Source organism: Orycteropus afer, unplaced genomic scaffold (genome assembly GCF_000298275.1).
Source record: "Orycteropus afer afer isolate SDZICR_OR568_19922 unplaced genomic scaffold, OryAfe1.0 scaffold00070, whole genome shotgun sequence".
In the NCBI taxonomy this organism is placed as follows: Eukaryota; Metazoa; Chordata; class Mammalia; order Tubulidentata; family Orycteropodidae; genus Orycteropus; species Orycteropus afer.
In genome coordinates, this window is record NW_006921657.1 from 7,391,373 (window position 1) to 7,405,529 (window position 14,157).

Genomic DNA, 14,157 nt, shown 5'->3' on the forward strand with positions numbered 1-14,157 from the left:
AAAACATTGTTGAAATACTTATTTTTCTGTGGGTTGGATTCATTGTGTTTTTAATGTTGGCTTTGTTAGAGCCAGTCTTCCTTTATCTCTCTTTTTGCCTTTATTCCAGCTGAGTAGACAAACAAATCCAAGTAGTTCTGGTTGAGGGGGAAAAGAACCAAAGCAACATTTTAAACTTGACTTCCTGACATGCAGGAGCTGTCAGTTCTTTTGTTCCAGATACTCCTTAAGGATTCTATCTTGCAATTTAGCAAGGAAAGAAAGCTAGCTATTTAAAGCTCCAGTAAATCCTGATTAAACTTTTCATTGTTGATGTCTAGTCAAAGTGATGACACGTTTATCCTTAGAAAACTTAATTTTCATTTTTACTTTTTTTTATTATTATTTTTCCTTTCTTTCATTTTACTATTTCTACTTTGGAAATTTATTTTGAAGAAAATCTAGTTAGAATGTAATAAGTACCTCCGTGAGTTAATCAACAGTTTTCTTCTAACCTATTTTTAAATTATAAATATTTTGATCTGTATTTCTTTGTGATTACATGTTGGTTATTAGGTGATGGTGTTTTGCTTTGTTTTGATTAGAACCATTGTCAGATTTAAAGCTTCAAAAGACATCTCACAAAATAGGAGAAAACATTTGCACATTACCTGTTTGATATGTCTAATATACACAATATATAAAGAGCGCCTACAACTTAACAACTAAAAGAGAGACAATGAGCGAGGCATTTGAATAGACATTTTTCCAAAGAACATATACGAATGGCCAGTAAGCACACAAAAAGATGCTTAGTCATGAGAGAAATGCAAATCAAAACCGTAATGAGATACACTTCACTCCTTTTAGGATAGTTATAAAAAAATAGAACAGAACAAGTGTTAAAGAGGATGTGGAGAAACTGGAACCCTTGTGCATTGCTAGTGAGGAATGTAAAGTGGTACAGCTGCTGTGGAAGACAGTTCCTCAAATACTTAAACATAGAATTACCATTTGACCCATTACTTCCACTCCTGTGTATCTACCCCCAAAAAATTGAAAGCAGTGTTCAGATAGATACTTGTACATGAATATTCATAGCAGCATTATTCATAATAGCCAAAAGGTGAAAACAACCCAAGTGCTCATGAACAGATGAATGAATAAACAATGTGATATATACATAAAGTGGAGTATTACTCAGCCATGAAAAGGAAAGACTTATATATACTACAACACAGATGAACCTTGAATTATACAACTAAAAATTGTTGATGGGAATAATATATGGTAAATATATTTACTCCTATAAAAAAATTTGTATATGCAAAATAGGGGTTCCAGAATTTGATTGTAATTATTGTGTGTAGTTAAGATTCTTAGATGTGAATGAGGAGTTTTTACAGAAAGACTCATGGGGTATTATCTTTTAATGTTAACATAATACCTTTGTCAGTAAGAATGGTATACTCTAACCATTATTTTTTTAGACCTGGGAAGACCCAGGACACAATGACAGACACACTGGCTGTTGTGGTGACAATGACCCAATTGATGTGTGTGAAATTGGAAGCAAGGTAATGAAATCTGAAATTATTTTTCTTCACTGTTGAGGTTATTTTCATGAAATATATAGCATCTATACTTTCATAAATATCGTGAATAAAATACATGAATATTAGTGAAAATAATGGTATCTTTTTGGGTGGTAAAGTGTTTCATTTCATTTTTAGCATTTTAGCATTTGTATGTTATAATTTAAACCTAGTCTAGAAAAAAATTATCTGTATATATGAATGGACTTATATGTAGAAGTAGACATGTTGTGTATTACTTTGAAAGATAGAATTAGTCAGTAGGTTGAAGGGTACCAAGAAACAAATTTCATCTCGGTACAAGGCAAAACTTATCTAATGATTTGGAGTGATCAATGAATTAACTCACACCAAATAGCCCCAAGAACTGGAGGTTTGTGGTTGTTGCTGTTGTTAGGTGCCATCAAGTCGGCTCTGATTCATAGTGACCCCATGTACAACAGAATGAAATACTGCCCAGTCCTGCACCATCCTCACAGACCTTGCTATACTTGAGCTGTCGTTGTAGCCACTGTGTCAATCCATCTTGTTGAGTGTCTTCTTCTTTCTCATGACCCTCTACCAAGCGTGACATCCTTCTCCAGGGGCTGATCCCTTCTGACAACATGACCAAAGTAGGTAAGATGAAGTCTGGCTATTCTTGCTTCCAAGGAGTATTCCAGCTACACTTCTTCCAGGACAGATTTGTTCTTCATGTGGCTTGGCATCTTTCTTTCCCCAACTCTTTAGCTTGCTTGTTTAATCTCTTGTGTCTCAAAAGAGATTGACTCAAGATAGACCCTACACTAATTATGCCTCGTTGACACAAAGACAGCCCATTCCCAAATGGAATTATAATCGCAGACATAGGGGTTAGGAGAGACAATTCAATCCATAACATACATCCTTTGGTCCCAAAAAAAGTCATGTCCTTGCCACATATGAAACACATTTATCCCATCATAGTGTCCCAAAAGTCTAATATCAACTCCAAGTCCAAAATCTCATTTTCTAAATCATCTAAGTGAAGTATAGGTGAGAGAGAATTTAGGCATATTCCATCCTCAGGCAAAATTCCTCTTCATCTTCGAACCTATGAAATCTAGATTGTAAATGATCTGTTTCTAAAATACAATGGTGAGACAGGTAAAAGGTAGACATTTTCATTGCAAATGGGAGAAATTGGAAGGAAAGAAGGGATAACAGGCACCAAGCAAGTCCAAAATCCAGCGAACAATTTACATTAACTCTGAAGACTTGAAAATAATCTTCTCTTCTCTGAGACCATCTAGACCATCAGACTCTTAAGTACTGGCCATGCTCTCTGGATTCTAGGTGGAGGCCCGTCAGCCCTGAGCTTCTGCTCTGCCTTCCAGGCCACTGGGATGACAACTCTGCTCCCTCAGTTTTGGGTGGCCTCATTCTCATAGTCCATCTGAGTCTTTTGGGCATGGCAGCCCTGCCCCCTCATTTTTGGGCAGCAGCCCCCATCTTCTTGACCAAAGTGAATGGTAGCCCCACAGTCTAGTACTGAGTGGGTGAAGATCTCTTTGAAACCTAGGAGACTGTGGCCCCGCCCTTTGAGACCAAAGCTTCTCATGCTTCTTCCAGCAGTTCTGCTAATCTCTGAGCCACTCCAGGGATAGTTCTTTTGTTTTCTTGGAAGACAGCAGATGTAGATCCTTTGGCCTGTTTCCTACCTGTACAATTCGAAGAGGTAGACAATATTCTCTCCTTTCTTTCTTTCTCTCTCCCCTTCAGTCCAAGCTGGTGGATTTCCTGCTATGGTAGTTGGTTTGATCCATCAGTCACAGGCTTAATCTCATTAACAAAAGATTGGGTAGCCACATTCTTGGTGGAAATTGTAGGACAACAGAATTTTCCAAATCTTTAAGTTCTGTTTTATTTTGCACTGTCCTTCTCTTACTTCTCACATTTTACTATGAGCAGCAACAAGAAACTATGTGGCCTCCTTTAAGATCTTGCTCAGAAATCTCATCTGCCAGATATCCACGTTCATCAGTTTTACCTTTCACTAAATATTTGAACATAATTCAGTCATGTTCTTTTATCTCTGCATAAAAAGCATCACCACTGTCCAATCATGTTCATCTTTTTCTTTTACAGCCTCACCAGAAGCACACTTAACATCCATATTTCTAGCAACGTTCTCTAACACCATATGTATTTCTAAGGTGATAGAGACTTGCACTATAGACCTCCTCACTTCCTTCTCAGTCCTCACCAGAATTATCTTTGACGTCCATAATTCTACCAACAGTCTCTTCAAAGCAAACTGGGCTTTTACTATTAGATATCTTAAAACTCCTCCCATTACCCAATTCTACCCATTACCCAATTCCAAAACCACTTACACATTTGAGGTATCTATTACAGCACTACCTCCACTTCTCAGTACCAAATTTCTGTCTTAGTTCTCTAGTACTGCTATAACAGAAATACCACAAGTGAGTGGCTTTATCAAGCAGAAATTTATTTTCTCACATTTTAGGAGGCTAGAAGTCCAAATTCTGGGTGCTGGCTCTTGGGGAAAGCTTTCTCTCTGCCAGCTCTAGAGAAGGAAGGTCCTCATCTCTTTGAGCTACTCCTCCTAGGCAGTCTTCATGTGGCTCGGCGTCTCTCTTCCCCCATCTCTACTTTCACTCGCTTGTTTAATCTCTTTTATATCTCAAAAGAGATTGACTCAATACACTACACTAATCTTGCCTCATTAACATAACAAAAACAACCCATTCCCAAATGGGATTATAACTACAGGCATAAAGGTTAGGATTTACAATAATATTTTGGGGGGACACAATTCAATCCATAATAATGTATTTGAAACAAATTATAGAGGATTATTCTTTGGCACAGTGGTAATGTGAAACATATTAATTACTCAGAATTATGTTAGTGGTTTTCTTATGACCTGTAAATAATAAGTTATACCTCTTTTCCACCATATCAAAGTTGATTATAGATTTACTTGTTTAACTTATTTGCTTCAAGTAGCAATGTAAGGCAAGTTTGCAGATGCTTGGCAACTTCCTTAATTCTTGTTAACCATGAAGTAATACTTTTCTTTCAGATTTCTTTCTTTACTGTAGTTATTGACTTGTCTTGGCTTTTATTGACTTGACTTGCCTTGGTTGTTGTTACTGACTCTCAGGTATGTGCAAGAGGTGAAATAATTCGTGTGAAAGTTTTGGGCATACTGGCCATGATTGATGAAGGGGAGACGGACTGGAAAGTCATTGCTATAAATATGGATGATCCTGATGCAGCCAATTATAATGGTAAGAAATTTTTTTTTTTTTTTTTTTAAGAGTCTAAATCTACTTCTGTAGTGATACTGCCTTGGAAACCCAAGGAGGGGTTGTCGACGGCACATAAGAACAACAACAAAATTTTTATACCTAATTCTTTTTTTTTTTTTTTTTTTTTTAATTGTGCTTTGGGTGCAGATTTACAAAGCAGACTTGTTTTAAATTCAACAGTTCATGCACATTTGATTTCATGACTCCGATTACAATCCCCAACCATAAAAAACTCTCCTCCCCTCTCCTCTCTGTGACCACCCCCTCCCTGTGCCCTTCTTACCTATGCATTCCTGTCTGTCCAGCATTCCCTCTATGTGAATGCTCCCCCTCTGATGGCTCATGGTTGATTGGTGTATTTCTCTAGGGTAGGTGGGTGCATCTGCCTGGCATAGGTGTTCTGCTTGTAGGTCTTTCTACTGTTGGACTGAGAGATAATCCATGGAAGTGAGTCCATTTCCAGGGTAACCCAGGGTCATAGTCTCAGGGGTTCCACCAGTCTCCATCCAACCAGTAATTCTGGTCATGTTTGTGTTTTTTAATTTTGCAATTAACTGATTATTGTTTTCCTTCATTCTAGAGAAGAACATTTCTAATAGTTCTGGTTTAGTTTTCTCCTTTCTTTCCTCATACGCTAGCACTCTTTTGCCTGCTTTCTCTTTTTTATTGAGATGGAATTCATATACCATAAAACTCACTGTTTTAAAGTGTATAAGTCAGTGGTGTTTTTTAGTATTTTCATCAAGTTGTACAACCCTCATCATTATCTAATTCCAGAACATTTTCACTACCCCTGCCAAAAAAGCCCCATATCCAGTAGCCATCACACCGGCTGCCCCACCACACACACATACACACACACACACACACACAGCCCAGGCCCTGGTAACCAACCTACTTTCTGTCTTTATGGATTTATCTCTTGTGAATGTTTGCTGTAAGTAGAACCATACAATATTTTTGCTCTTTTGTGTCTGGCTTTTTTCAGTTATCATAATGTTTGCCAAGTTCATCCATGTTGTAGTATGTATTAGAACTTATTTTTCTTTTTTAGCTGAGTACTATTCCATTAGAAGCTCTGGTGGCACAGTGCCTAAGGTATTTGACTGCTAACCAGAAGGTTGGTGGTTCAAACCCACCAGCCACTCCATGGAAGGAAGATGGGGCAATCTTCTTCCATAAAGATTTACCACCTTGGAAACCCAGTGAGGGTCACCGTCAGCTGGAATCGATTCCATGGCAGTAGGTTTGGTTTGGTTTTAATATTCCATTACTTGGATAATACTACACTTTGTTCATCCATTCGTCTGTTGATGGATACTTGAGTTGCTTCCACTTTTGGGCTATTATGAATAAAGCTGCTGTGAACATTTGTGTGTAAGTATCTGTTTGGACACCTCTTTTCAGTTTTCTTGGGTTTATACCTAGGAGTGGATTTGCTGAGTCACATGGTAACTCTGTTTAACCTTTTGAGGAAACAATTAACTGTTTTCTACAGTGGCTGCGCTATTTATATTACCACCAGCAGTGGATGAGATTTCCAATTTCCTGTTTCTGTTACTCAGTTTCTGTTTGATAATAGCCATCCATATGGATTGTGGTTTTGATTTTATCTCCCGAACGATTAATAATGTTGAGCATCTTTTCATGTTCTTATTGGCAATTTAATTACCCTTTTCGGAGAAATGTCTATTCAAGTCCTTTGCCCATTTTTTATTTGAGTTATTATTCTTTTTATTGTTGGTTTGTGAGAATTCTTTTTGTATTCTAGATAGTAGACCTTTATTAGATCCATGATTTGCAAATATTTTCTCCCATTCCGAGGGTTGTCTTTTCACTGTCTTGATGGTATTCTTGATACACAGAAGTTTTAAATTTTGACTAAGAGTTTCCTAGTTTCAGTTCTTATATTTAGATCTTCGATCCATTTTGAGTTAATTTCTGTATGTGGTCTGAGGAAAGGGCCCAGGCTTATTCTTTTGCACATGGACACCCAGTTGTTCCAGCACCATTTCTCGTGGAGACAGTTCTTTCTCCACTGAACTGTCTTGATGCCCTTATTGAAAATAAGTTGACTGTAAATCTGTAGGTTAGTTGCTGAATTTTGATTGTCTGAAGTCTTTTCTGAAAAAGAAATATTTATATTTTAAAACTCTGCCTGATTTATCTCGACTACTTTTATATTAGGAACTCTGGTGGTGTAGTGCCTAAGGCATTTTGTTGCTAACCAGAAGGCTGGCTGTTCAAACTCACCAGGCACTCTTCGGCAGGAAGATCGGGCAATCTACTTCTGTAGAGATACTGCCTCGGAAACCCAAGGAGGGGTCGCTATGAGTCAGATCTGACTTGACAGCAGTGATATGTTTGGTTTGACTTTTACATTAACCTTAGCTCTATTTAATGAGCTAATTCATTTATCTCAATATTGAATTAGTTTTCTCTTATCTGTCCAATAAGATACACTGAGTCCCTGAGTGGTGTAAATGGTTAACATGCTTGCTAGCTAACTGAAATGTTGCAGGGTTGTGTCTATTCAGAGGCACTGTCTTAGTTCTCTAGTGCTACGATAACAGAAATACAAGTGGGTGGTCCAAATTCAGGGTACCAGCCCTAGGGGAAGACTTTTCTCCCTCTAGAGGGAGGACCTTGTCTCTTTGACCTTCTGCTCTTGAATGATCTTCATGTGGCTTGCTTTCTCTCTTCCCCTACTTTTGCTTGCCTCACTCTCCTTTTATCTCTCATAAGAGATTTGCATAAGATACCCTAAATAACCCCACCTCATTAACATAACAGAAAATTCTTTCCCAAATGGGGTTATAACCACTGGCATAGAAGTTAGGATTTACAACACATACTTTGGGGGACACAATTCAATCCATAACATTACACCCTTTGGCCCCCATGAATTCATGTCCTTGCTGTATATAAAACACATTCATCCCATTGTTTCATTTCAAAAGTCTTAAATCAGCTCAAGTCCAAATTCTCATCTTCTGAATCATCTAAATCAAGTATGGGTGAGACTTCAGAAGTGTTCTATCCTGGGGCAGAATTCCTCTTCATCTGAGAGCCTGTGGAATCTAGATTACAGTTGATCTGTTTCTAGCATATGGTGGTGGAACAGGCATAAGGTAGACATTTCCACTATAAATAGGAGAATTGGAGGGAAGAAGGGATGACAGGCACTATGGAAGTCCAGAACCCAGCAGAACAGTTTACATTGGCTCTCATAACTTGAAGATAATCCTCTGTTCTTTGGGACGACCTGGGCAATGACCCTGCCCTCCATACTCTGAGTATTGGCCACACTTTCTGGCTCCTAGTTGGAGGACTCTTGGCCCTGGGTGTTAGCTTCATCTTCCAGGCCCACTGTGAGCAACTTAGTTCCCTTGGCTTTGGTCAGCCCCATTCTCCTAGTCTATCTGAGTGATGATCCTACCCCTTTAGCCCCAAAAGGCCCTGTACTTTTGCCCCTTAGGCATGGCAATCTTGTCCCCTCTGCTTTGTGTGGTGGTCCCGTCCCCCTGACACGCCTTATTGGCAGCCCCACACTCCAGAGCTCTGGTGGCTTAGTGCCTAAGGCATTTGACTGCTAACCAGAAAGCTGGCGGTTCAAACCCACCAGCCACTCCTCAGAAGGAAGACTGGACAATCTAATTCTGTAGAGATACCCCCTCAGAAACCCAAAGAGGGGTCACTATGAGTCGGAATCAGCTCAACAGCAGGGAGTATGTATATGTATACACTCCAGAAACAAGTTCGCAAAGATCTGACTCTTTGAAACCTAGGAGGCTGTGGCCCTACCCTTTGAGATCCTGGAGACCTAAGTCCTACCCTTTGAAACTGAGAAGGCCCTGCTTCCTGTGCTCCTTCCAACAGTTCTGCTGATCTCTGACCTGCTCCAGGGATGGCCATTTTCTTTTCTTGGAGGACAACCGATATAGTCCTCTGGCCTGTTTCCTGCCTGTACAGTTCCAAGAGGCAGACAGTTTTCTTTCTTTTCATCTGGTCTTTGATTCCCTTCAGTCTAAGCTGATGGTTTTCTGCTGTGGTAGTTGGTTAGAGTCATCACTCGTAGGCTTAATCTTTACTAAAAGATTGTGTAGCCACGTGCTTGGTGAAAATTACAAGACAAGTGTCCTTAGTTTATACAACAGAATTTTCTAAATCCTTAAGGTTTGTTTCATTTTGTACTGTTCATTTTTAAGTCCTTATCATCATCTCATATTTTACTATGAGGAGCAAGGAGAAACCACATGAACCCCTTAAGATCTTGCTTAGAAACCTCATCAGTCAGATAGGCAAGTTCATCACTTATAAGTTCTACCTTCCACCAAGCATTTGAACATAATTCAGACAAGTTCTTCGTCACTGCATTAAAAACATGACCCTTCCTCCATTGTCTAATCATGTTCATCTTTTTTCTTTTACAGCCTCACCAGAAGCACGTTTAACGTCCACATTTCTAGCAACCTTCTCTTACTGGTACCATATGTATTCTCTAAGATGATAGAGACTTTCTCTATAGCTCTCCTCACTTCCTTTTCAGTTTTCACCAGAATTGTCTGTGGCGTCCATTATTGTAGCAACAGTCTCTTCAAGGCAATCTAGGCTTTTACTGTTCTCTTCCAGCTTCCACCCATTACCCAATTCCAAAACCACTTACACATTTTAAGTATCTGTTAGAATAGCACCCCACTCTTCTGGTACCAAATTCTTAGTGATCTAGTGCTGAGATAACAAGAAATCCCACAGGTAGGTGGCTTTACCAAACAGAAGTTTATTTTCTCACAGTTCAGGAAGCTAGAAGTCCAGATTCTGGGGCTAGTTCTAGGAGTAGGCTTTCTCTCTCTGCTGGCTCTAGAGAAAGGTCCTTATCTCTTGGAGCTACTCCTTCTGGGCAGTCTTAATGTGGCTTGACATCTCTCTTCCCCATCTCTGCTTGCTTCTCTCTCCTTTTATCTCTTGTAAGAGATTGACTCATGACACCCTACACTAATCCTGCCTCGTTAACTTTACAGAAAACTCATTCCCAAATAACCACTGGCATAAACCAAACTCAAGCTCACTGCCATTGAGTCAATTCTGACTCATAGCGACCCCCATTGGGTTTCCAATGCAGTAACTCTTTATGGAAGTCGATTGCCCAGTCTTCCTTCCAATGAGTGGCTGCTGGGTTTGAACCACCAGCCTTCTTGTTAGCAGTCAGATGCCTCAGGCACTGCACCACCAGAGCTCCTTAACCACTGGCATACTCACTAACTCACTGCCATCTAGTCGATTTTGACTCACAGCGACCCCTCCTTGGGTTTCCGAGGCAGTATCACTACGGAAGTAGATTGCCCCATCTTCCTTCTGAGGAGTGGCATAGAGGGTAGGATTTACAACACATATTTTTTGGGGGACACAAATCAATCTGTAGCAGGTACCAAGCAAGCCTGGCAATCTAATTCTAAAAACTCAGCCTTTGAAAACCCTATGGAGAACAGTTCACTCTGACATACATGGGGTCACTATGAATCAGAGACAGCCTGATGTCAACTGTTTCTCGGTTTTTTGTTTTTTGTTTTTGTTTTTTTTTAATATTTCCTGGTTGATTTAGCAAGCTTTCCAGACTTAGTGGTACTATGGTAACAAACCAAAACTAAACTCACTGCCAATGAGTCAAGTCCAACTCGTAGTGACCCCTCTTGGGTTTCCAAGGTGGTAAATCTTTATGGAAGTAGATTGCCCCATCTTCCTTCCACAGAGTGCCTGTTGGGTTTGAAACCACCAACTGAATGCTTGATAATCTTTAACAATGGAGATTATAAATTGGATTTAAGCAAAATTACATTATAAAATATAAATATACTTCTACTGTTCAATGTATTCCTCTTTCTAGTAACACTTATCCTGATTGACTTTTTAGCACTTAGATCTTCTGTTAGCATGCATTGAGCCTGGATTTGGTCATTTAAAAGTCACTTTGAGGACATCAAGCGTAGTCACTGTTGATGCTCTACAGAAACTTTAAAATGGTTTTTAGCAGGACACTTCTATTGGCTTTGCCGCATATAAATACATGCACCCATCAACCATCCCAAAATATAAAGCACTGTGATATAGAATGCCTATGCTGTTGATCAAGAAAAGTCTAGTCACATTTAGTTTGTATGAATAGCTATCAGCCTAACCCTTTTTCCTTGTCTTCTTTTGGTTTGTAATTAGGCTGTGATACTCTGAAATACAGTCTTAACCCGTCTTTTTTAATATCTTCTGCTCTTCTCATAGACGTTATCTACACTTGCCAAACTAGTTTTTATTACATAGCCACCCGTAATTTCTCCCTTCTTTTGTCTAAGAGCAGTTAGGATTCTACTGATTGTTCCCTTGGTATTTAACGTCAGCACTTTTCTGAGTCCTGGGCGATACAGATGGGTAAAGTGCTCAGCTGCTAACCAAAAGGTTGAGGATTCGAGTCTATGTAGAGGCACCTGAGAAGCAAGGCCGAGCGAGATCTCTGAAAAATCAACCATGGAGCTCTGGAGGTCTGCTTCGACACATACTGGGTCACCATGAGTCAAAATAGACTCAACAACAACTGGTGACTTTATTCTAAGATACTAGAGGATTTCTTTTTAAAGTGTAAATATGTTCTCTTTTCAACAAAGAGGTTAGCTCCAATAATATCTTAACACTTTTTTTGATGAACTATCCCATAGCTTTCTCACAATAGGTACTTATATATATATATATATATATATATATATATATATATATATATAAAATGTACTTGATATTTTTTAATGCACTTTACAATCTGCTTATTCTCAGATATTAATGATGTCAAACGTCTGAAGCCTGGGTACCTAGAAGCTACTGTGGACTGGTTTAGAAGGTACAAGGTTCCTGATGGAAAACCAGAGAACCAGTTTGCTTTCAATGCAGAATTTAAAGACAAGGTAATGCATATCATTTATATCTGTAGCTTTATACCTGTTTGTATTCATACATATAATTTAGCAATATTGTTACCAGCTAAAGACTATATGATCTATAAACAAGTGTCTAGAGATATTTATTTATTTAAATGTTCTTTTTCATTTTTGACCCAAGGAAGTGATTCAGAGGGATGAAATATCAGGCTTTGGGAAATGCAGATGATGGGAAAATGTTAACAAGAGTAAAAACACTTTTCAATAGTTGTAAGCATTATCTCTTCAAATTATAGGATTTTGCAGTTGATATTATTAAAAGCACCCATGACCATTGGAAAGCATTGGTGACTAAGAAAATCGATGGGAAAGGTATTAGTTGGTAAGTGTTCTCTGCATGTTTCACACGTGAAGCAGACCAACTTGCTCCAAAAGGTATAATGACCAGAAGACACTGTCCCATTACAGCCCTTCAGAACAGGGATAACGGCTCTGTTAGTCAATGCTCAAGTGAGTGGGAAGATAAAATCCATACACAAACAACTGAAAACTACCCATAACATCTTCTCTGAGGGAGTACAGTCTAAAACTGCAATGGAAATATAACAGGGGATGACTCCAAGGCGGGTTGCTGTCCAGCACACATAGAATCTAATCTCTGGACATCAGCCTTTGAGAATGAAAAAATAGATTTTATTTATGTAGTGTTACGTAAGGAGTCAGGAGGAATTCTCCTCAAATCTGACTTCCCATAGTAAGTGTCAGTTGCAACTTTATGGGGTTTAAAAGGGGAGATCTAATGCATAGGGATTTTTAGGGTGGTGCAAGTACACATGCAGCAGTCATATATTGCGTGTTCTGAAAATGGCCTTAGCATGATCGGTGGGGGAGTTTTCACACAGGATATGTCACTAGGTCATTTTAGGATAAGGCTGGAGTCTTCTTCAAACCTGGTAGGAACCAATGTACTCTTGTCACCTGCTTGCAACTGCTGTTTTATTTTTAAAGGCATTTTATTATTATTATTTATTTTGATTTTGATTTGGGTGAAAATTTACAGAGCAAATTCACTTTCCATACAGCAGTTCACATACACTTTGTCTCATGACATTGACTACAATTTACCACAATGCAACAGCTCCCCTCCGACTTCCTCCCAATAGTTACCTCTTCCCTGTGGCCATCTCTCCTACCTCTTCTTTGTGTCCATCCCTCCATGCACTCTTGCCCCCTGAGCTGTCTCCTTGTGCATAAACAGCCCTTCTTTCTCTCATGATTGTTCTCTCCAAGGAGTGTATCTACCTCAGGTAAATGTTCAGCTCATATGCCTGTCTATTGTTTGGCTGGAAGCCACAGGTCTGCGTTCAATTCCAGACCTGAAGGGCAGCTAGGGGCCATAGTCTCAATGGTTCCACCAGGCTCTATTGGGCCAGCAAAGCTGTTCCCTGCTTTTTTTTTTTTTTCCAAATGATTTTCAGTTTTGTTCCACATTGTTCTCCCTTTCTATCAAAGATCTTTTTCCAAGTGGTTGACAGTAATAGCCAGGCACCATCTAGTTTTTCTGGTCTCATAGTTGTATAGGCTGCAGATTGGATGGTGTACCAGTTGCTAGGACTAATTGTTTCCATGAATTTTGGTTTTCTTCATTCTTGGCTCTGGATGAGGAGAGACCCATCGTTGCATCTAGATGGCAGCTTGCTAGCTTTTAAGATCCTAGTCGCTACTCACCACAGTAGGAGGTGGAACAATGTTTTGTGTAGTACGTTATGCCAACTGAGCTTGATGTCCTCTGTGACTATGGTCCCGAGCCCACAGGTTCAACTACTCGGTCCCTCTGGGTAGCTGGCTGTGACCAAGAAGTGACTACAACCTTGCCTTTGTCAGCCCCATTATACACCTGGGAATTCAGATCATACACATAAAATTATTGTCTGCCAACCCTATACATGTTCTTGGGTGCACTCTCCACTTCATAGACATACCTAATATTTCAGCCTGTCCACCCATCTATCCACTCTGTGTTTTCCTTCACTGACCATGCTGTACTGTATGCACAAAAGGGTTCATCTTTGTTGTCTGTACTTCCCACATACCTCTCTATGTCTTTCTCTTCCTCAATGCCACTATATTGATCACTCACATTTGATACATTGCCCTTCTCTTCACCCAAATCAGTACTTATCTCTACCTATCTAACAGTGTTTCCTACCCTCCCTTCCTACCCCTAGTAACCAACAAAGAAAATGACCTTCCATAGATAAACGTTTCCTTGACTGTTACAATAACGGACTAAATACAATATTTGTCCTTTTGTGATTGTCTTATTTCACTCAGCATAATGTCCTCCAAGTTCATCCACGTTATGCG

The 14,157-nt window shown here is 39.4% G+C and overlaps 1 protein-coding gene across 1 annotated transcript in view; it reads left to right on the forward strand.

Annotated features, from left to right (window-relative positions):
- Positions 1 to 14,157, forward strand: part of PPA1 (inorganic pyrophosphatase 1) — a 38,233-nt gene that overhangs the window by 18,215 nt on the left and 5,861 nt on the right. The window contains exons 5-8 of the mRNA XM_007940658.2: positions 1,470 to 1,556; positions 4,726 to 4,852; positions 11,690 to 11,817; positions 12,087 to 12,172. Of these exons, the coding sequence (XP_007938849.1) occupies positions 1,470 to 1,556; positions 4,726 to 4,852; positions 11,690 to 11,817; positions 12,087 to 12,172 (428 nt within the window). The remainder of the gene's footprint in view (positions 1 to 1,469; positions 1,557 to 4,725; positions 4,853 to 11,689; positions 11,818 to 12,086; positions 12,173 to 14,157) is intronic.